Below are 21,431 nucleotides of genomic sequence, written 5' to 3' on the forward strand. Positions count from 1 at the left end.
TAAGTGGCTGTAGGGGCAGGGGGTACAGAATGGTCTGTGTCTGGATGAGAGTAAGGAAGGTAAGGCACAGCCTTCTAGGGAGAGTTAAAGCGGGGCCAAAGTTCTTCCTGGGTTAGGGCAGAGAATTAGAAAGTTGTGGAAAGAAGGTCAAGGAGAACATTATAAACACACTTTGCCCTGGGGCCCTTGCTGCACATACGTGTAGAATTCTTCTCCTGAAACCCAGCCACCTGCTCTGGTAGGCTCTGGACACAACTCGCCTGGTGGGCTACTCACAATGGACCGGCCCAGGTTCTCAATCTCAGCGTTGAGGGCCACCTGATCAGGAAGTCAGAGAGGAGAAGATGACTCTGGGAATTCATCAGCTCCTATTTCATCTTCATCACCTGCTCTAACAGGACCTCCGGACCAGTCCCTTGGGCCCCAGTTCATGCTAGTCCCCTTCCCTCTCAAACTCTAGAGACAATAGGATAAGTGTGGTGGTGCTTGGACACATAGCTGGACCAACCTCTGGGGAATCACCTCCCAAAGAAACAAAACATGAGCTCTTGGAAGCCTCGATTAATGAGACCCTCCCTAGAATCCAACTGAATCTGGGAAAGGAAGAACAGCACCAGGATTCCTGCCACTTTCTCTCCTGCCCCTGAATTTTTGGTCTACAGCGGATAGGGACGAAGCAGGCACAACTGGGGGAGCTAAGGATCTGAGTTTGAAAATCCCAGGGAGACGGCAAGTCCTCAGAAGGAATTGTCAGAGATTCTTGGGCAATTGATCCTTTCCCTCTAAGACTGTGTTTTATAGCAGTGGTTCTCAACTTTGGCTGTGCATTGGAATCACCTAGGGAGTCTTTTTAAAGCACTGATGCCCGGGCCCGTCACTCTCCCAGAGATTCTGTCTAGGGTACATGGCCTGAATATGAGGATTTTTTGACTCCCCACCCCCACCTTACCAGCGTATGCTAATGTGCAGCAGTTTGAGAATTGACTATTCTAGAGAGTACTTTCCTGCACATCTATCAAAGGATTTTCAGTTTGGATCTGTGTTCTCAGTATGTTCTCAGGGAGGGGAGAGTGAACATTTTTCTTTCGCTGCCTGTCCACCAACCAGCTGGGCTCACCCTCTTCTCCTCGAGGTCCTGTTGCATTTGTTCCTGTTCTTTCTTGTCCAGGATGTGATTCCCATCTTGGTCAAACCTGGTGAAGGCGGCTGTGAGCTCAGTGATCTCATGCTCTGCGTGCCCCAGTCTGAGGAGAACAGTATGATGGATGAAATGACTTCTGGCCTTTTGTGGCCGTGATCTCTCAATTAGGGACTTCCTACTTTTTTCCAGACTCTACAACTCTTGCTCTCTGGGAAAGAAGGGGACCACATGGGAAAGCCAGGATCGCCAAGGTCTAGCAATTTTACTCCCAAGAAATTGCTTTAATCTATTTCTTCCTTCTCTGACTCCTGCTGACTAGATTCAGGCCCTCATGATGTTCTATAGGAATTATTGCAAAATCTCTTTGCCTCTAAATAATCTGTCCCTCCACCCCCACCCTGCTGGCTTCTTCTTCACTCCCTACCCCCTGAAATCCATCCTGTATAATGCAACTAGAGTAATTTATCTTTCTAAAGTGCAGGTCTAACTGTACCCCTCCCCTGCTTAAAATCCCTTCTGGGCACCCTATTCTTTGGATTGAATGATGGTATTCAAGGCCTTTCCTGGGGTGGTCCTGGCTCATGCCCCTGGCCTCATTTCTTGCTATGCCCCACTTTTATTTGATAGCTTAGCAACTTATTATTCCTGTATATGTTGCTCAACTTAAAACGTCTGTGCCTTTGGGGCGCCTGGGTGGCGCAGTCGGTTAAGCATCCGACTTCAGCCAGGTCACGGTCTCGCGGTCCGTGAGTTCGAGCCCCGCGTCGAGCTCTGGGCTGATGGCTCGGAGCCTGGAGCCTGTTTCCGATTCTGTGTCTCCCTCTCTCTCTCTGCCCCTCCCCCGTTCATGCTATGTCTCTCTCTGTCCCAAAAATAAATAAAAAACGTTGAAAAAAAAAATTTTAAAAAAACGTCTGTGCCTTTGTATATGCTTTCATCTCTTCTTGGAGTGGACTTCCTCTGCTTGTCTACATGTAAGCTATCCATCCTCCAAAACCCTATTCATACACCACCTCTTCCAGGAGGTCTTCCCTTAAACTCAAATATAGAATTGAATACTTTCTTTTTTTTTGTGCTCCCTCTCTTCTTGTCACTTCTGTTGTTGAAGTTGTTCTGTGATTCAGTTTATTTGCTTATATGTGTATGAGCTCCTGGAGGACAAAGACTTTGTCTCATTTAATTGTGTGCCCTGCTCAGGGCCTGGCCCACAGCTGGTGCTCACAATGTATTTGTTCAGTGTTTGTTAACATGTTTAACTAGGAGGCAAGGAGGCTAAAGGAATAGGCTAGTGTTTGTGGTGGAGCAAAGAACCAACTACAGAGTTATGTGGGAGTGAGAAATGTATGCAATGAATAGGAAATTATATTATTACATTAGTCCTAATAATTGTTCAACAAGGTCCAGAATGTTACAGAATGTGGTCGGAGACCTGTAAACCAAGGGCACAATTCTGAAGGTCAGAATCAGAGACCTATAGGTCAAAGTCAAAAGCTGAAAGTCAAAGTCAGAGGCCCATAGACCAAGATCAGAGGTTTTTAGGCAAAAGGTATATGGTTGAGGGTCAAGGACTTATAGACCAATGTCAGAGAAGGTTGGATCTCTGGTTGCTCACTCCCTCAAGGTGTTGGTGAAATCCTCAAATTGGATCTCCTGCTCTCCACCCTGCAGGACCTTCTGTACATCTGAAACTCGCTCCTTCCTCAAACGCAGCCTCAGTAGGGTCTTGTTGTAGCCCTGGAAGGAGAAAGGAAACAGGTATGGTTCCTACAGCCTTCTCATCATTCCTTGCCCCCTCCCCACCCACTGGATGCCAGGCTTCCAGGGATAGGTCAAAGGCACACAAGGGCACAGGGCCCTACACCAGTCAGGAACAGACCAGGACACAGAGCCTTGGACTTGGGCCCTGACACAGACGTATCACTCAAAGGGAATGGGTGGTTACCTGTTTCAGGAGGTCAGAAAGTTGCAGCTCATCCTTCTGTCCAGCTAACTCTTCCTTGACCTCTGAATATGTATCATTGATGATGGCCAGGAACATGTTCTGGAGATAAAGTGGGGACTTAAGTCCTCACCCCCAGACTCACTAACAGCATTGAGCCCACTAACCCTATTAAAGTCCCAGACATATGTTCTAAAAGGGCCAATGCTTTCAATCTCAGCTCGGCAGGCCAATAACCCCAGCATCTCATGGTTCCAAAGACCCCCATTTAGCACAATCCTGTTAGGGATGGATCAAGCTTCCTCACCCACCTGCTATCTTCACTCAGTTGCTGTAGTAACCTGACTGCAAAGATAGCCCATCATATGCCAGAGTTTGCTTCCATATAAGGGCCTACCAATCACTGAGAGTACAGTTTTGTTGTCTTTACCATCTAACCCCAGTCCAACCCATCTATCCCTAACCATGATCAAATAAAGAAACTTGCTGGCCTTGTCAATAAAAATTAATCCCAGATCTTTCATAGTTGGCAGAGAGAAAGAGAATATAAAGCAATGGTAATAGAAATAGCCAGAAATTCCTAGAGGAAGGGGAGAATAGATGTAGAAGATTTCAGGTTCAACTACTTCTCTTCATGGGGCACTTTTCTCTCCCTTTCCATTCTTAGAGAATAGGGGTTTGGTTTTACTGAGAGAGCCTGAAGATTCTCTTATACTCTGCAAACTGCCTGACTGTGCTGGCCATGCTGAGCACATTAGCCAATTCTCGGGTGATCCAGAAGCCCCCCCCCCCCCCCCACTTCACTGTCCATCCCTGATTTGAGATACCCATTTTAACACTGAGTACAGAATATGGGGGGATCATAAACCTCATGCTGTAGGTCCTTTATGTCTCCACCCCTCAGGCTCCCAATTCCCACCTTCCAGAGGGACCCTCACCAGGAGCACGAAGAAGACAAAGAAGACATAGGTGACAAAGTAGGCAGGTCCCAGGATGCGGTTGGCATTGTCAATAGCGTTGTAGTCAAAGTCCCCAAGGATGATCCGGAACTGAGTGAAACTGAGAGACCAGGGTCTGTGCTTCACCTAGGGCCTAACCATAACCCTGTCACCTATTCATACCCCCAAACCACTTTCCTAACTACCATTCTTCAGTGAACGCAGACAGACCTCTCTTGTACCTCCAGCCCAACCTGATAGAGACATAGTGAGGTGCGTAGATACTTGAACCCATCCACCAGAGATTCTCACACAGATGTTTTAAGCACAGACACACCTGTACACATGCACTTAGCTTCCCCAAGGATACACACACCCACAGAGCGGGAGGGAGAGGGTCCAGGAGGGAGTGAAGAGGGCAGGACACACACATGCACTTGATGAAAGTGCTGAAGTTTTCCACTTGGGTCCCAAAAAGCAGGTAGCCGAGTTGGGCATAGGCGAAGAAAACAATGAAGAACATGACAGCAAAACCCAGGATGTCCTTGGCACAGCGGGCCAGCGTGGAGGAGAGCTGAGTCATGGTTTTGTTGAAGCTGATGTACTTGAATATCTGCAAAGGCCATGTGGAATCAAACAGTAAAGGAAGAAAAGAGAAAATCTTTGAATAGTGTACTCCAGGGACTTATGGAGGCCACTGGAGTTGTCAAACCAGACAAGGAAAATGACACAAGTGCTAAACAAGGGAGAATGAGTGCTTTGAGGTGTTGTTGGGGATGAGGGGTCCCAAGGTACCTTGATCCAGGCAAAGAAAAGGTTCACAGCATTCATGTTGTTGTACTGTGTCTGCCAGAAGGCGAGGAACTCGAAGTCAGCATACGTGTTTGGCTGCTGTAGGAGCTTCCCCATCAGCCGGTTCACCTCAAGGGTTCGGAATATGTGGAAACCCACAGCCACAATAGAGAGCTGTCATCACAGGGGTCAGAGGTGTCAGAGAAGTCAGGCTCTCAAGGGAAGTTCAATGATAAGGTCCTAGGGGAGAGCTGGGGTAGGTAAGTCAGGTGGGAAAAAAAATCCTTCTCTTCTGAGCTGTTGACTATCTAAGCTTCAAATGGAAGTGAATAGGATGATTGGGGAGTATCTTAAATCCTGAAACAAGGCTTTGGGACCAATGGTAAATAGGTAGGTTTTAAAGGACCATGGAGAATTGGAGCCAAGTAATTTTATTTCTCCCATCACTTCCTAGTCTTGGTCAAGAAATTGTGTCCTGTTAACAGGAAGAAGATGAAGATGAAGAGGCAGGCTATTTTAATAGAAGAGAAGAGAAAAGGTAGGAGTTTCAAAGGGACAGATAATAAAGGCAAAAGGCAGAAGAGGAAAAGAATATCAAGTGAACCTCTCACAGGTCAGAGTGGGAGGGCATGTGGGAGACAGGGTTTTCCCAGGGGCTGAGCCGGGGGAACATCAGCCTCTTGGCTCTGGGAGTTGTCACACAGTGATTTGACCGGAAATCATAAGGAGGACTCGAGACTCCAAAAGGAAGAACTTGGAGCCCCTATCAGGGTAGATCCCCTTCCTCCTCCTAATATATCCCAAGTATAAGATATCTGTCCCTCACCAAGATGACCACCAGGTCCAGAATGTTCCAGATGCTTCTGAGGTAACGAAACTGGTGGATGTGGAGCTCCAGTATCTCTTCTACCACATAGTAGAAAATGAAGATGCAGAAGATGATTTCACAGACAATGATAAAGAAGTCCCAGTTACTGACATAGCGGATCAGCTTAACTGTGCGGATTTGCCAAGATGGGATGGCACCTCCTGTAGCTGGAAACTCCACCACCAGTCTGTGGGAGGAAGGGGAGATACCTGGTGAGGCCTGGGCTAGGATAGTTCCTCCAATCCCCTCTCCTCCACGCCCACCACAGGGTACACATTTAAGGAAAGGTCTTAAGCAGAGAAGGGAACCAGGAACCATGGATGGAGGTAAGACAGGGAAAGGAGACCCACCTCAGTACACAGAAAAGGTTGATGTTGGCATTGTAGACTGAGAAGTCAATGAAGACCACCCGAGTGCCCCTGTCTAGCCACAGGCCCTCCTGAAGGTCCTGGAGTGCCTCTGCACTGGCCTGTCGGGACCCTGGAAGGTCCAGATAGTAGCCACCTCCACTGTAGCTTGTCAGCCGGCCCCAGTGAGAGGAGCCCCCCAGCTCATCTTGCGAGTGGTATGTCCACCTGTCACAGAAGAAGCCATCTGAGCAGAGAGGTCTGAGCCAGTCCAAAAGCTGATCTCCTGAGGCAATGGCAACACTTGATGATTGTCTGGGCATTACAGTTTCATATATATTATATATACATATCATGTATAATATATATTCCACACATATCATCTTGTTTGATACTAACAACTATTTGAGAATGGAGGGTAAATATTATCCACATTTTGAAGATGAGGAACCTAAGACTCAGAAATGTCTAAGATAATCCAGCTTGTTAGTGGCCAAACTAAAACTCAAATATAAATGTCCTGATTTCTCATGATGTCACCCAAAACTATGGATGACAAACCCATGCCCCACTTTTGATCTCAGACTGAGGAGTCCCCACTAGGGAAACACCTGGCTCATATAATACAGAAAAGACCCTTTCTGCTCTTGTGGTTGTGCACCTGGCTGCTTTGTCTCATGATTCTCTGTTCCATCCACAAACTTTCCTCCCTGTGCTCTTCCTTCCTTCCCCTTCACATCCTGTCCATCCTTTTCCCCTTTCTTTCCTAATTCTCCATTGACCCTTAACCCCTTGTTTCTTCCCCTACAGTTCTAAGGGTCAGACTCTTCCAATTATGACTTGTGTGGCAGCACCAGTGCTTCAGCTATTCACCATACCCATAAGAACACCTGGACAAGAAAGAATGCTTTCTCTGCCAGGACTGTCCCCAGGGTAGTGCAAATGTGACCATGACCTGTGTGTGGAAACAAGTCCAGAGGCTATGGTCTTGTTTGCTAATGTATCTTCTCTGTTCCTGAGTGACCCAAACCAAGACCTCCTAACAGTCACAGATGGGACTCAGAGAGATGCTTCCCCTGTCCCTCCCCCAGATCCCCCCAAGGCTCTTTAAGACTAAGTGGAAATCGTTCCCAACCCCTGGGATGGTGTCAGGCTCAGAGAAGCAAGCCTAGCAACATTGGTGGGGGGATTCACTCACGCTGTGCCATTGAGAGGCCCAAAGGGGAGCTGTTCTTCTTTGTCTGGAGAGTAGACGTCGTAGCAGTTCAAAATGTCCTCACGGAAGTCTTCATGCACCACGCAGGAGTCATTGCGGACCCTCAGCTGCCGTAGCCTTGGAACCCCCAGCAGCAGGTTCTCATAGTAGATGAAGGAGTGGGAGCCATGGCCCAGGCTCTGGTTGTTGTACCATTTGGTCCAATACAAACTGTCCAGTAGTGGGCCCTGGGCAAACTAGACCACGAGCTGGGTTGGGCCTAACCTAACCTCATCTTGACCTTTACTCTTGGAATGACCTTTGCCATCACTCCTTGACCCCCTGGCTTATCTCTAGTCTACTTCTGTTGGATCCCTCAGCTGACCCATGAACTTTGACCACTTCTTGACCTGACGTGGCCCTACTTTTTGTTTGAGATGCATTTTGAAGTTCAGCCTTACCTATAACTCCCAATACTAGTTTAACTAACTAGTATAGCTTGACTCTCTGGTCATCATCCCAATTTCTCTACCTAAACTCTACTCTGACCCATTGATTCTTGCCTGACCCTTTGACTTGGCCTGATTCTAGAATAATCTGGTCTCTGGATATGGCCTGGTCCACTGTCTGACATCCCTGAATCCTGGCCTGTGGCTTCATGCTTCAGGCCATTGAGAAGGAGAAAGGAGAGGTAGAGGGTATCTCATACTCACATCCCAGAAGTCCGCCATGCTGCTGATGGCCTGGAAGGAGACTCCGGTGTCTGACGGGGTATGTAAGAAGAGCTCAGACATCACTTTGGTGTAATAATAGGCACTGGAGCTTGTCATTCCGTAGGTCACTAGAAACCAACCCAAGAAGCTGTGTCCTGCTCACTGTTCCCATATCCATTCCCCAGAGAAGATAGGAAAGCCCATTGCCCTGGGGACAGAGATGCTATCTAGATGGGATCCCATGGCAATAGTGGCATTGGGGAAACCAGGGAATTTATTAGGGAAGAGTTATGACTATAAGGTCTCTTCCTCTCCTCCCAACTTACCTTAGAAAGACTGAACTCCACTCAGAAATAGTTTTTTAGATTGTCATTCTGAAAATCCACTTTTTTCTTCCCAAACCAGCTAACTTCCTCGTTCTTATTCCCCAGAGCCAAGATATTTCCACCTTCTGCATCAGGCAGTGCTTCCTTTCCTTTGTCCTATATTTATGGCTTTGGAAAAGTACCTTTGAATTCTAGAGTAGTCCAAGGCCCTGGCCAAACACCTTACATGGAGATTGGCGTCCTGGACCTTGGAGTCAGTGACTCCACAGCCACGGGAGTGGGAGGTAGGCATGGCACCTCTGGCCCCAGGGCATCCTGAGGGGGCACAGTTATCTCATGAGGGAAGGACTCAGAGCATACCCATCAGAAAAAGACCAGGCTTTTGCCTTGAAACTGAATCTCCCTCAACCACCAACCAAATACACCCAGTCTAAAGTAGGGTTCTCAAGGGAAGCTACAAGTTTTCTAGCTAAAAGATAAAATTTGACGAGTATAAGCTATTTATTTTATAGATTGTCCCTCAGTCTAGATTTGCCTGATGTTTCCTTGTGTTTAAAAATTCAGGTTATACATTGGGCAAACCATACCAAAGAAGATATGTGTGTTCTTCTCAGAGTTTCCTATCAGGAGGCATATATTGTCTAATTGTATCATTACTGGTGATGCTAACTTTCATTCCTTGTTAAGGCAGTATCTTCCAGCTATCTTCAATGTAAAATTATTTTTCTCTTTGTAATTAATATGTATTTTGTGGGGAAACACTTTGAAACTATGTAAATATCCTTTTACTCATCAATCTTTCACCTACTAGTTTTAATATCCTTTAATGACTTTTGCCTGATTATTACTACTAAAGTTGTCAAGATTTGATTTTCCCATTCCATCATTCCTTCTGCATTTGTTAGTTAACATTCTCTCTAGGAAGAACTTACCTTTCTTCCTCGTTTATTTATTCATTTATATATATCAGCATGAACTTATGGATTCTTGTTTTTATAGTTTTTAATTTGTTAGTATTATACTTTATTGTTACTTAATTTTTTAGCCAAGTCATGCAGGATAAAGAAAAACTAAAGAGTTGTTCCATATTAAAAAAAAAAAAAAAAGAATGGCACAAAAACAGACACATAGACCAATGGAATAGAATAGAAACCCCAGAACTAGACCCACAAACGTATGGCCAACTAATCTTTGACAAAGCAGGAAAGAACATCCAATGGAAAAAAGACAGTCTCTTTAACAAATGGTGCTGGGAGAACTGGACAGCAACATGCAGAAGGTTGAAACTAGACCACTTTCTCACACCATTCACAAAAATAAACTCAAAATGGATAAAGGACCTGAATGTGAGACAGGAAACCATCAAAACCCTAGAGGAGAAAGCAGGAAAAGACCTCTCTGACCTCAGCCATAGCAATCTCTTACTCGACACTTCCCCAAAGGCAAGGGAATTAAAAGCAAAAATGAATTACTGGGACCTTATGAAGATAAAAAGCTTCTGCACGGCAAAGGAAACAACCAACAAAACTAAAAGGCAACCAACGGAATGGGAAAAGATATTTGCAAATGACATATCAGACAAAGGGCTAGTATCCAAAATCTAGAAAGAGCTCACCAAACTCCACACCTGAAAAACAAATAACCCAGTGAAGAAATGGGCAGAAAACATGAATAGACACTTCTCTAAAGAAGACATCCGGATGGCCAACAGGCACATGAAAAGATGCTCAACGTTGCTCCTCATCAGGGAAATACAAATCAAAACCACATTCAGATATCACCTCATGCCAATCAGAGTGGCCAAAATGAACAAATCAGGAGACTATAGATGCTGGAGAGGATGTGGAGAAACGGGAACCCTCTTGCACTGTTGGTGGGAATGCAAATTGGTGCAGCCACTCTGGAAAACAGTGTGCAGGTTCCTCAGAAAATTAAAAATAGACCTACCCTATGACCCAGCAATAGCACTGCTAGGAATTTACCCAAGGGATACAGGAGTATTGATGCATAGGGGCACTTGTACCCCAATGTTTATAACAGCACTCTCAACAATAGCCAAATTATGGAAAGAGCCTAAATGTCCATCAACTGATGAATGGACAAAGAAATTGTGGTTTATATACACAATGGAGTACTACGTGACAATGAGAAAGAACGAAATATGGCCCTTCGTAGCAACGTGGATGGAACTGGAGAGTGTGATGCTAAGTGAAATAAGCCATACAGAGAAAGACAGATATCATATGTTTTCACTCTTATGTGGATCCTGAGAAACTTAATAGAAACCCATGGGGGAGGGGAAGGAAAAAAAAAAAGAGGTTAGAGTGAGAGAGAGCCAAAGCATAAGAGACTCTTGAAAACTGAGAACAAACTGAGGGCTGAGGGGGGGTGGGAGGGAGGGGAGGGTGGGTGATGGGTATTGAGGAGGGCACCTTTTGGGATGAGCACTGGGTGTTGTATGGAAACCAATTTGACAATAAATTTCATATATTGGGAAAAAAAGAATAAAGAAACATAAAAACTAAATGTAACATGTGCATTTAGCGAGGATTAAATCCTGGACAATAATTTATTTTCTTGTACTATAAAGGCTATTAGTGAAACAATTGGTGAGATTGTAATAAAGTCTGTTCATTAGATGATAGTACTGAATCAATGATAATTTTCTTTCATAAGAGAATGTCCTTGTTTTTAGAATTACATATTAAAGTATTTAGGAGCAACAGGGCATTATGTCTGCAATTTATTCTCAAATATTGTGTGTGTGTGTGTGTGTGTGTGTGTGTGTGTGTGTGTCTAGAGAAAGAGAGAGAGAGATTGGGAGAGAGAACAATAAGAAAATGCAAGCATGGTAAAATGTACACATTTGGGAAATATGGGTGAAATGTATATACAAGAATTCTTTGTATTATTCTTGCAGCTTTTCTGTAAGTCTGTAATTACATCAAAAAATTAAAGTAGGATTTTTCAGTCTCTTATGGGCACTTCTCTTTAAGAATTTTCTTCTTCAAATTTTGGGCCGTACTTGCTCCTACCACCCCTGGAGCTCATCCATAGTCTTGTAGGAAAGAGGGACTGGTGAGTGATCCTAAAATAGGCACAAGCAACATCACATCTTTCCAGGGGAGAAATCTGCAAAGAAGGAAGCATTATGGCTTCACATTCCCTCATTCTGCTCTTTTTAAGTCCAAGAAACAACTTGACTCCTCTCTAATTCAAATCTGTGATCATCTTCCCTTAGTATCTGGAGGACTCATACTCAGCTTTTTAGGACTTGGAAAATGGGTTGGAAGTGAAGCTTCTGTCTGCTGAGAACCCAACCACAGAGTAAGAATGATCAGTAAGCTGAACTTTTCCTAATGCCATAGACTGATTAAATTGATATAACTTCTAGATGGCCACTAGGTGGTGCTCTTGCTGTATCTTTTTCTCTCCAATTCTCCAATCCTACTCAGAATTACTACTCAGAATTAACATTGCTCTGAACTGGTTGTCAACCCCATATGGAGATGTAGCATTTCTGATTACTATCCAAGATAGTAAAGACTATGTATTTTGAGAAAAATGGTTTTACCTGGTCAAATGCCCACCGATACTCAGAAACAGTATTCTTTGTAACTTTTTAATTGAAGTACATGCAAACAAAAAAGACCAAGAAGTTGTTAAAAAACCTCTTGGGGGCACCTGGGTGGTTGAGCATCTGACTCTTGATTTCTGCTCAGGTCATGACCTTGCCCACGCTCAGCATGGAGTTTGCTTGGGATTCTCTCTCCCTCTCTCTCTGCCTCTCCCCTTCTCTCTCTCTCTCTCTCTCTCTCTCTCTCTCTCAAACACACACACACACACACACACACATTCGCTCTCTCAGTAAATAAATATTTATAAAATAAGTAAATACATAATAAAAATCTTCTAAATTAAGGTTTAAGCTTTGTTTGCTGCCTATTCACTACCTTCTCCCCACCCAAATACCTTCTCTCCCTTGTTAATTCTTACTTCAGCAAATTTTGTACTTTGTCTCAGGAGATAAGGGGTGTTTACCCACCCACCTCTATGAAATTCAGCTTACTATTTTGAAAGCCCAAATCGATACTTGGTAGAACATATTATCAGTCTATCACCCTGATTATTCTAAAGACACATTTTATATTCATTAAACAAACATTACTCAAAGTCCAACATGTGTGAAACACATGGTCATTGGCTTCTATCCTTAAAAACTTCTATTGAGAAAGATGTCCCAGAATGAACTTTCTTTAGTACATCTTTAACATTTAAAATTGAATTATACAGGATAGAATCTTTTTTCTTTTTTTTTTTTAATTTAATTTTTAAATTTACATCCAAGTTAGTTAGCATATAGTGCAACAATGATTTCAGGAGCAAATTCCTTAATGCCCCTTACCCATTTAGCCCATCCCCCCCTTCCACAACCCCTCCAGCAACCCTCTGTTCTCCATATTTAAGAGTCTCTTATGTTTTGTCCCCCTCCCTGTTTTTATATTATTTTTGCTTCCCTTCCCCTATGTTTATCTGTTTTGTATATTAAAGTCCTCATATGAGTGAAGTCATATGATATTTGTCTTTCTGCAACTGAGTAATTTCGCTTAGCATAATACCCTCCAGTTCCATCAGAATAGAATCTTTTAATAGTATGCTGACCTACCCTGATCATGTATGCACTCAGAATGAACTTGTAGAATAAGCATGAGCTTTGAAGCCAGATTGACCTAGGTTCAAATCCTAGCTCTGTCACTTACAGTATAGACTTGGGCTCTGAGTCTCAGATTCCTCATCTGAATGGGGGAATACAATGTCTTTCTTGTAATATTATGAAGATAAAAGATGATGTCTTTAGAATGCATTGAACACAGTGGGTGCTTAACAACCAGTTCTAGTCATCCCACTATATGCTCCTGAGGGGACAAGGACTATGACTCATTCATTTAGCATGGTGCCTGGTATTTAATAGTTTTTCAATAAGTGTTTGTTGGGCTGAACCAAAAGTGGGGGGAAAATTGCCACGTAGAGTAGAATGAAATAAATGAATAATTTTCAAACTAAATAAGGTGTTATGGCTCCATATTTGACACATACCAGCAATATCATAAAATAGTCAAGGATAATTCCTATTTAATAGATGGAAAGAGGCTAGAATATTTAGTCCAAAGAGAGGAATAAATTCATAAAGTCTCAGGTAAGAGAAACAAAGCCAGTCCTTGGCTGATGTATGGAGCAAGTAAAGTCAGCAACCCTTACACAATGTGATGGTAGAAATGTTGGTGGCACAAATCAATTTTCCTAACATGTCAACCATCCAGAACACCAGATGAATACGAGGCTTAGAGGTTGCGGCAATCTAAACCCAAAAGCAGGGCAGGAGAAGCCCAGGATTGCTAGACTGAGTGATGATTTCAGCTCCTATGTCTCATAATATGATATGGAAACTGCAGCATGCATCAGAATTACTTAGAAGGCTTATTAAAACAGAGATTGAGGGGCGCCTGGGTGGCGCAGTCGGTTAAGCGTCCGACTTCAGCCAGGTCACGATCTCGCGGTCCGTGAGTTCGAGCCCCGCGTCAGGCTCTGGGCTGATGGCTCGGAGCCTGGAGCCTGTTTCCGATTCTGTGTCTCCCTCTCTCTCTGCCCCTCCCCCGTTCATGCTCTGTCTCTCTCTGTCCCAAAAATAAATAAAAAACGTTGAAAAAAAAAAACAGAGATTGATGTAGGTCTATATGGGGCATGATAATTTTCTTTATTTAATTTTTATTTATTTATTTTGAGAAAGAGTGTGCGTGTTTGTGTGAGCAAGAAAGGGGCAGAGAGAAAGAGAGAGAATCCGAAGCAGGCCCTGTGCTAACAGTGCGGAGCCTGACACGGGGCTTGATCTTACCATCTGTAAGATCATGACCTGAGCCTAAATCAAGAATCGGATGTTTAACTGACTGAGCCACACAGGTGCCCCGGGGCTCAATAATTTTCATTTCCAATACATTCCCACGTATTGCTGGTGCTACTGGTTCTGGGACTGCACTAGAACCACTGCCATGACCTTTTGCTGTATAATCCCATTTGTCTTTGATAGCGTCGTCAAGAAGGCAGGGGTTTCCTATTGTCTGTTTCTGTGATTCTCAAGACTGGAAGTACAGGGTACCTGAGTGGCTCAGTTAGTTAAGCACCCAACTTTCAGCTCAGGTCATGATCTCATGGTTCATGGGTTTGAGTTGATAGCTTAGAGCCTGGAGCCTGCTTTGGATTCTGTGTGTGTGTCTCTCTCTCTGTCCCTCCTCCGCTTGTGCTCTCTCTCTCTCAAAATAAATAAATAAACATTAAAAAAACAAAAGACTGGGAGTGGGGAAGAAGAAATAACATCTTTCCCAAAGGACTCTCAGAACCTCTTTGGAATATGAAAGCTTTGACAAACTACACAGCCCTCTTAGAATAGCCCCTTCTCACCACCAAGGGAAAATCACTGAATCCATTGCCCTAGGGAGCCACTGGTAATTACTGGAGGCGACCATATCCCTCCAGCATGTTGTAGGAGAAAAAGATTGAAAACAACTTGTTGATCTTTCCTGTGTCTCCTTTCCCCCACTTGACCCCATTAATTACCATTGAGGTAAATTATTTGACTTTCCTTTAAAGAACCAGCTTGCCTAAGTGGAACACCTGGTTCAGAGATTTCTGAATCTGACAGGGACTCAGCATATCCATTTTACCACCATCCTTCTCCATATCAGGAGAAATAAAAGACCAGCTCTTTACTACCTGAAAACATCTATTATACGCCCTAGGCTAAGTTTTGACACACCCATTGCATTTAATTCCACAATAGCACTACGTATTTGGTGCTATTATTATCCCCATTTTCCAGTGTCAGATAGCTGAAATAACTTGCCCATGGAGCCAGGATTCAAATGCAAATCTATCTGCTTCCCTAGTAAACTAAATCTTTTCTGCTCCTAGGACCTATCTATATTCAAGGCGTAGAAGTAACAGGAGGGAAAATGTAAGCTCCATAAAAGGCAGAACATCCTAGCTACTAGTGCTTTCAAATTATGAAATGGATCATTTCACCCACACCCATTTCATCTCCAGCAGTGTCCGTGAGGACTGCCTACTGAGGATCACGTGGTGTGGGCTCCTGCAAGCAGCCTTCCTGGTTCCTTCTTTTAAGATCCAGTGAAGGAGTGGAATTGCTCTGTTTGTTTCAAAAGGCAACACTAGACAAGGGAATGGGTCGGAGCTGGAAGGAATCAGACAGAATTCGAGTGAGTATATTGAATGTCCATATGTCAGTACGTTACTTCCTTTCTGATATAGTGAGGGCCTCGCTTCAGGACATTTTCAGACACGGGACAATGACTGCTTGAGAATGCTATGAAGATTCAGAGACCAGGTGGTGGCTCACCATCCAGCACAGAGTATCTGATTTTTTTTCCCCCTTCTTGGACAGAACTAAGTTCTCTTGCATACGCTATATCATGCCTTTTAACCTTGGCCTCAGATCAAATTCACAGTTGCTAAATAATAATCACCGCCATGACCGACGCATTATGCACTGGGCTTTGCACACATTGTCTCCCATAAGCCTCAAAAAAACCTCAGAAAGTAGGAATTACCATCTGCATTTTCTGCTGTTAAAAAACTTGTCCAAAGATCATACAGCAAGTGAGTAGAACTTCTATTCAAACCCAGGTCTGCCTTACTCCAAAGACCATGAATTTAGCCATCACTCTACATTACACTAATATATCCTCTACCACTCAAATCCTTCTGATTAGGGACTCTAACTCTCCTTCCAAAAATCAAACCAAATGTTTAGTACTATGCAAGTTTATAAGGTGCCCCTTATAAGAAAACTATTTAAAGAGTCCAATATCTGAGTTAGGAGGTGAATTGCAAAAAGCTATTAGTAAACTCAAAACATCACCATTTTTTTTTTAATTTTTTTTTTAACGTTTATTTTTTTTTTTTTTAATTTTTTTTTTTCAACATTTTTTATTTATTTTTGGGACAGAGAGAGACAGAGCATGAACGGGGGAGGGGCAGAGAGAGAGGGAGACACAGAATCGGAAACAGGCTCCAGGCTCCGAGCCATCAGCCTAGAGCCTGACGCGGGGCTCGAACTCACGGACCGCGAGATCGTGACCTGGCTGAAGTCGGACGCTTAACCGACTGCGCCACCCAGGCGCCCCGACGTTTATTTATTTTTGAGACAGAGAGAGACAGAGCATGAACAGGGGAGGGGCAGAGAGAGAGGGAGACACAGAATCGGAAACAGGCTCCAGGCTCTGAGCGGTCAGCACAGAGCCCGACGCGGGGCTTGAACTCACGGACCGCGAGATCATGACCTGAGCCGAAGTCAGACGCTTAACCGACCGAGTCACCCAGGCGCCCCTCAAAACATCACCATTTTAAAAGAAGCTCCAAAGTCCTTCATTCTAGTATAAACAATAACAGATAATTGTATATAAATCTGTATGAAGAGTCATACTTTGACATAGGTGAGCCCAAAGAAGGAAAAACTCACATGTACAAAAATGTTACCTGGGTTATTTATAGTATCAAAAGATTGTAAACAACTTACATATCCTACAAAGAGGCAATATTGAAGTAAACTATGATATGATCGAGTCACTTGTTGGAGTGTTACAAAGCCATTGAAATGGTAATAAACATAGAATGCAAAATTGTTTCTTTGTCATCATGACAATTAAATACTTTACAAAAATACTAGGTATGTAAAAACTTGAAGGAAAAATGGACTTTTCAATGAATGAGTAGTGTAATAGGTGGATTTTATTTCTCTTCATTCCCATGGAGTTCAATTAATGCTGTAATAATAATACAATATAAAAATAATAACATTATTTTTAAAAATCTTTCCTCCTATTTGTTTCCAAGTCATAGGTTAAAATTTCCAGGTGCTGGATGCTGTACTAGACTTTGTGACTGCTTCCTTAAGATCTTCTCTTGGTTAATACCATGATTTTATTTGAGATATCACACCTCTGTGGATCATCTCATGAATGTTGCTAGAAGCTGAATTCAACCCTGGCTCTTGGATTTGGGTGGGAAGCTTAGACCTAAACTAATCCATGAATACCCCTTCCTTGGCCCCATTACAGGTTAAGGGATGAGCATGTAACACATTTCAGGTCAAGAAATCACAAAGAGGGGCACCTCGGTGGCTCGGTTGAGCAGCCAACTCTGGCTTTCAACTCAAGTCATGATCTCATGGTTCATGGGATCAAGCCCCACGTTGGGCTCTGTGATGACAGCATGGAGCCTGCTTGGGATTCTCTCTCTCATTCTCTCTCTCTGCTCCTCCCCCCACTCGGCTCTCTCTCTCAAAATAAATAAATAAACTTAAAAAAAAAGAAGTCATGAAGAGAGACTTCTGGAGTCTTTTATAAGACCTTCTCTCTTATAATAGATATGAATGAGAAAGTCCCAGAGGATTCAGCCCTAAGATGAATCTGTGCAGCTGGCAGAATTGAATAATAGAAATAGACAGGTCTTTGATGATTAAGTCACTGGATGGGTCATCCCTGAACCCTACCCTCCTTTGGACTTTCATTACCTAGACAATAAATCCCATATGGTTTAAGCCAGTTTTGCTGCATTTTATTCCCTTGTAACATGATCTTTACTTATGTGGAAACGATGACATTTTCAAAAAGATGGCATTATTTCCAAGAAAATAGAGGTAGAAAGGCTTCTGCTACTGTTGGGACATCTCTGGAGAGCAGCCAATGACTTTAGCTTATTTGTGCCAAATCTACATTAATTAAAATACATTAATCACCCTGTATTAAAGGAGGCTTACTGACTAAACCGACTGATGATGATATTCTAGGAACATACCTACAATTAATTCCTCAAGGCTCTCCAAGCTTTATTTCTGGGTAAATCCAGGTCTCTAGAATACAATAAAAATTTACACACACATATATGTGTGTATGTATAAGCACATATATATATATATATATATATATATATATATGGATATATATGCCTATACACATATATACATACACAAATGTGTACATATGTCTGTAGAGTATATCGCTACTCCTAAAAATTATGTAAGAATGAGAATTTAATATGGATTTTAAAGGAGGCAGATATAAAAGACAGCCAAAAGAAGAGTAGCTTCAGTCTTTAACATTGCTTTTATCCATTACGATATTCCATGTCTCATATAAAACCCAACAAAGCCAATTCTTCCCAGATCTAGGGTCTCCTTATTAACTGGTGTGCTTTTTCTTACCAGTGAGAACTGCACAGCCTGTTTATGTTTTCTTCTTGCTTTGGGTGCCAGGAATCTCAGGCTTTGTTCTTATTTGCAGTACTTTTGTTCATCTTAAGTTTTCTGGTACAAGGTGTCTTCCCCCCTATGTTTTCCCATTTCTTTTGCCAATTTTTTTAATTATAGTTCTAGGGGCACCTGGGTGGCTCAGTCGGTTAAGCATCCGACTTCGGCTCAGGTCATGATCTCACGGTTCGTGAGTTCGAGCCCCACGTCAGGCTCTGTGCTGACAGCTCAGAGCCTGGAGCCCATTTCAGATTCTGTGTCTCCCTCTCTCTCTGCCCCTCCCCTGTTCATGCTCTGTCTGTCTCAAAAATAAATAAACGTTAAAAAAATTTTTTTTTAATTAAAAAAAATTATAGTTCTAATGGGCTATATTTTATTGCATCTGTGCTTTTGAGAAACTGTTTATTTATTTATTTTGAGAGAGGCAGAGAGAGTGCAAGTGGGAGAGGGGCAGAGAGAAAGGGAGAGAGAGAATCCTAAGCAGGCTCCACACTATCAGTGCAGAGCCCAACGAAGGGCTCAATCCCACAACCATGAGATCATGACTGAGCCGAAATCAAGAGCTGGATGCTTAACTGACTGAGACACCCAGGCACTCCCGTATCCTGTGCTTTTTAATGTAAGCTGGCTCAGGTGCCTTTGAGCCGGCTCAGGTGCCTTTAATGTAAGCTGGCTCAGGTGGGGCATAATATATTATTATTATTAAAGAAGCATAACTGTAATAATTATTAATCACCACCATCATCATGAGCTTGGGTAATAACCTGATTTTATCCATTCCAATATTTATAGTAGAGACTGAATATTAAGTCCTCTCTTTTGAACTGCTGGAAGACCTTCCCAGCTCAGAGCAGTAACAAGAAGTCAGCAGTTGCTTTGTGTGCCTACCTCCCCAGGTGATTGCCATCTAGGCCATCCTATGCTACTGAGCTCCTTCCTTGGTCCTAATTACTATTTAATGGAACTTAGCTGTTATTTTCTAGCAGCCCTCTCCTTGGGCAGGAGAGTGCCAACTAAATGACAAAGAACCTTGAAAAGCTGGGGTGCTTCTGCCAGCGAGTGTATAATTATAATTCCTTTATATGTCAATACTACTCCTCTGTTGGAAACTCTGTGCCTTCAAGTTTTTGCAACTCAAAAGACAACTACTCCTTCCTAATCTGGATAGCTGTGAGGAAAAGCAAGGATTTTTTTCTAGCGATCTGGAGGTCTCTTCCCTCCACCCCAAACCCAGCCCTGACAGTCATTGTGCGGATAGAACTCCACTGTTCCATCGATCTTCCAATTGTTGAAGGGTTGGAAGTTCCTTGGGCTTTACCAATCCTATAAATTTACCCTGTGGTTACTTGGATGGCCTCTTCCTGAGCCCCTCTTATCACCTGGATTGCGGAGAAGCTCTCTGAAACATCTCTACCTATTTCTTAGCACACTGGATCCAGTTTGGCTTTGGTCATATAATTTGAGAGGGAGGGAAGTTTGTTTTATGCTAACTTCTCCAGGGTGATTCTTCTTTCTTGTGAAATGAAATAAAGAACCCTGAAACTGTCACTTCTTATGCCTCTGCAACAGTCTCTGATAATAGTTTCACAATAGTTTAGTGAAATACTTTAATACCCACTCATGGTGGAAAACTATCAGGCCTCATCAGCCTCCCTGGTGATTTTGTATCAGGGAGGTTATAAGTGCCTTGGTTTCTCTGGGTTCCATTAATTGTTGCCACTCCCATGTCAAATTATGGGCAAGAGTTCTCCCCCTATTTGGCATAGACTACTAGTCATTTCTCAATACCTTTCCTCCCCTTCTTACATGATCATGTAATTTTATCTAGAAGCACATGGCTCCCATCTAAATACCACATTACCCAGCCTCCCTTGCAGCTAGTTATGGTGCCTGAACAAGTTCTGGTCAGTGGAATGTGAGTGCAGTAGTAGGCTTCCACTTACAACTTCCGGCTCATGTCCTTAAAAGGAGGGAATGTACTTTCCTTTTCTACTTTCCTACTTCCTGATGGCTGTAATATGCACTTAAGAGCAGGAGCTGGAGCATGAGGTAGAAGGCATACGTTGAAGGGGCGCCTGGGTGGCGCAGTCGGTTAAGCGTCCGACTTCAGCCAGGTCACGATCTCGCGGTCCATGAGTTCGAGCCCCGCGTCAGGCTCTGGGCTGACGGCTCAGAGCCTGGAGCCTGTTTCCGATTCTGTGTCTCCCTCTCTCTCTGCCCCTCCCCCGTTCAAGCTATGTCTCTCTCTGTCCCAAAAATAAATTAAAAAAAAACAAAAAACAAAAAAAAACGTTGAAAATGGCAATGCAGTGAGGTAGAAGCAACCTGGGCTCCACGTGACTGTGGAGCCCCATATTAGTCCAGGGCTTCTCATACCTCAGAATGTTACGAGAGAGAGAAATAAACTCCTGTGAATGTTTCATATGAATACCTCCACGTCAGATGGGTACTTTGGAAAAGGAATTTTTCTAGGAAAATTACGGAAAAAGAGTTGAAGTCAACAAACTGACAACACAAAATTCCGATGTTAAGAAAAGTCAAGTCTAATCACAGATCTCTTAGTTAAAACTATTTACTGAGTATATAAAATCCTTTTCCTTTTCTCAGTAGGAAGTGCCCTGTTAAGAAATCCTCTTAGAAAAAAAGAAAAAGAAAAAAGAAATCCTCTTTTCCTGAGGGGCTCAGGAAAGACGTGGGTGCCTGGATGGCTCAGTCAGTTGAGCATCTGACTTTGATTTCAGCTCAGGTCATGATCTCATGGTCATGGGACCAAGCCCCACGTTGGGTTCTGTGCTGACAACGTGGAGCCTGCTTGGGATCCTCTCTCTCCCTTGCTCTCTGCCCCTCCCTT

The 21,431-nt window shown here is 43.3% G+C and overlaps 1 protein-coding gene across 1 annotated transcript in view; it reads right to left on the reverse strand.

The window, feature by feature from the left end:
- PKD2L1 (polycystin 2 like 1, transient receptor potential cation channel) overlaps nucleotides 1-21,431 on the reverse strand; it is a 34,002-nt gene that overhangs the window by 1,381 nt on the left and 11,190 nt on the right. Inside the window, exons 3-13 of the mRNA XM_058697474.1 lie at nucleotides 7,934-8,061; nucleotides 7,224-7,477; nucleotides 6,029-6,253; nucleotides 5,637-5,865; nucleotides 4,814-4,984; nucleotides 4,450-4,631; nucleotides 4,019-4,139; nucleotides 3,084-3,182; nucleotides 2,754-2,875; nucleotides 1,118-1,244; nucleotides 200-318 (exon numbers count right to left, since the gene is read on the reverse strand). Of these exons, the coding sequence (XP_058553457.1) occupies nucleotides 200-318; nucleotides 1,118-1,244; nucleotides 2,754-2,875; nucleotides 3,084-3,182; nucleotides 4,019-4,139; nucleotides 4,450-4,631; nucleotides 4,814-4,984; nucleotides 5,637-5,865; nucleotides 6,029-6,253; nucleotides 7,224-7,477; nucleotides 7,934-8,061 (1,777 nt within the window). The remainder of the gene's footprint in view (nucleotides 1-199; nucleotides 319-1,117; nucleotides 1,245-2,753; nucleotides 2,876-3,083; nucleotides 3,183-4,018; nucleotides 4,140-4,449; nucleotides 4,632-4,813; nucleotides 4,985-5,636; nucleotides 5,866-6,028; nucleotides 6,254-7,223; nucleotides 7,478-7,933; nucleotides 8,062-21,431) is intronic.

Source organism: Neofelis nebulosa, chromosome 13, assembly GCF_028018385.1.
Source record: "Neofelis nebulosa isolate mNeoNeb1 chromosome 13, mNeoNeb1.pri, whole genome shotgun sequence".
NCBI classification, from domain to species: Eukaryota; Metazoa; Chordata; class Mammalia; order Carnivora; family Felidae; genus Neofelis; species Neofelis nebulosa.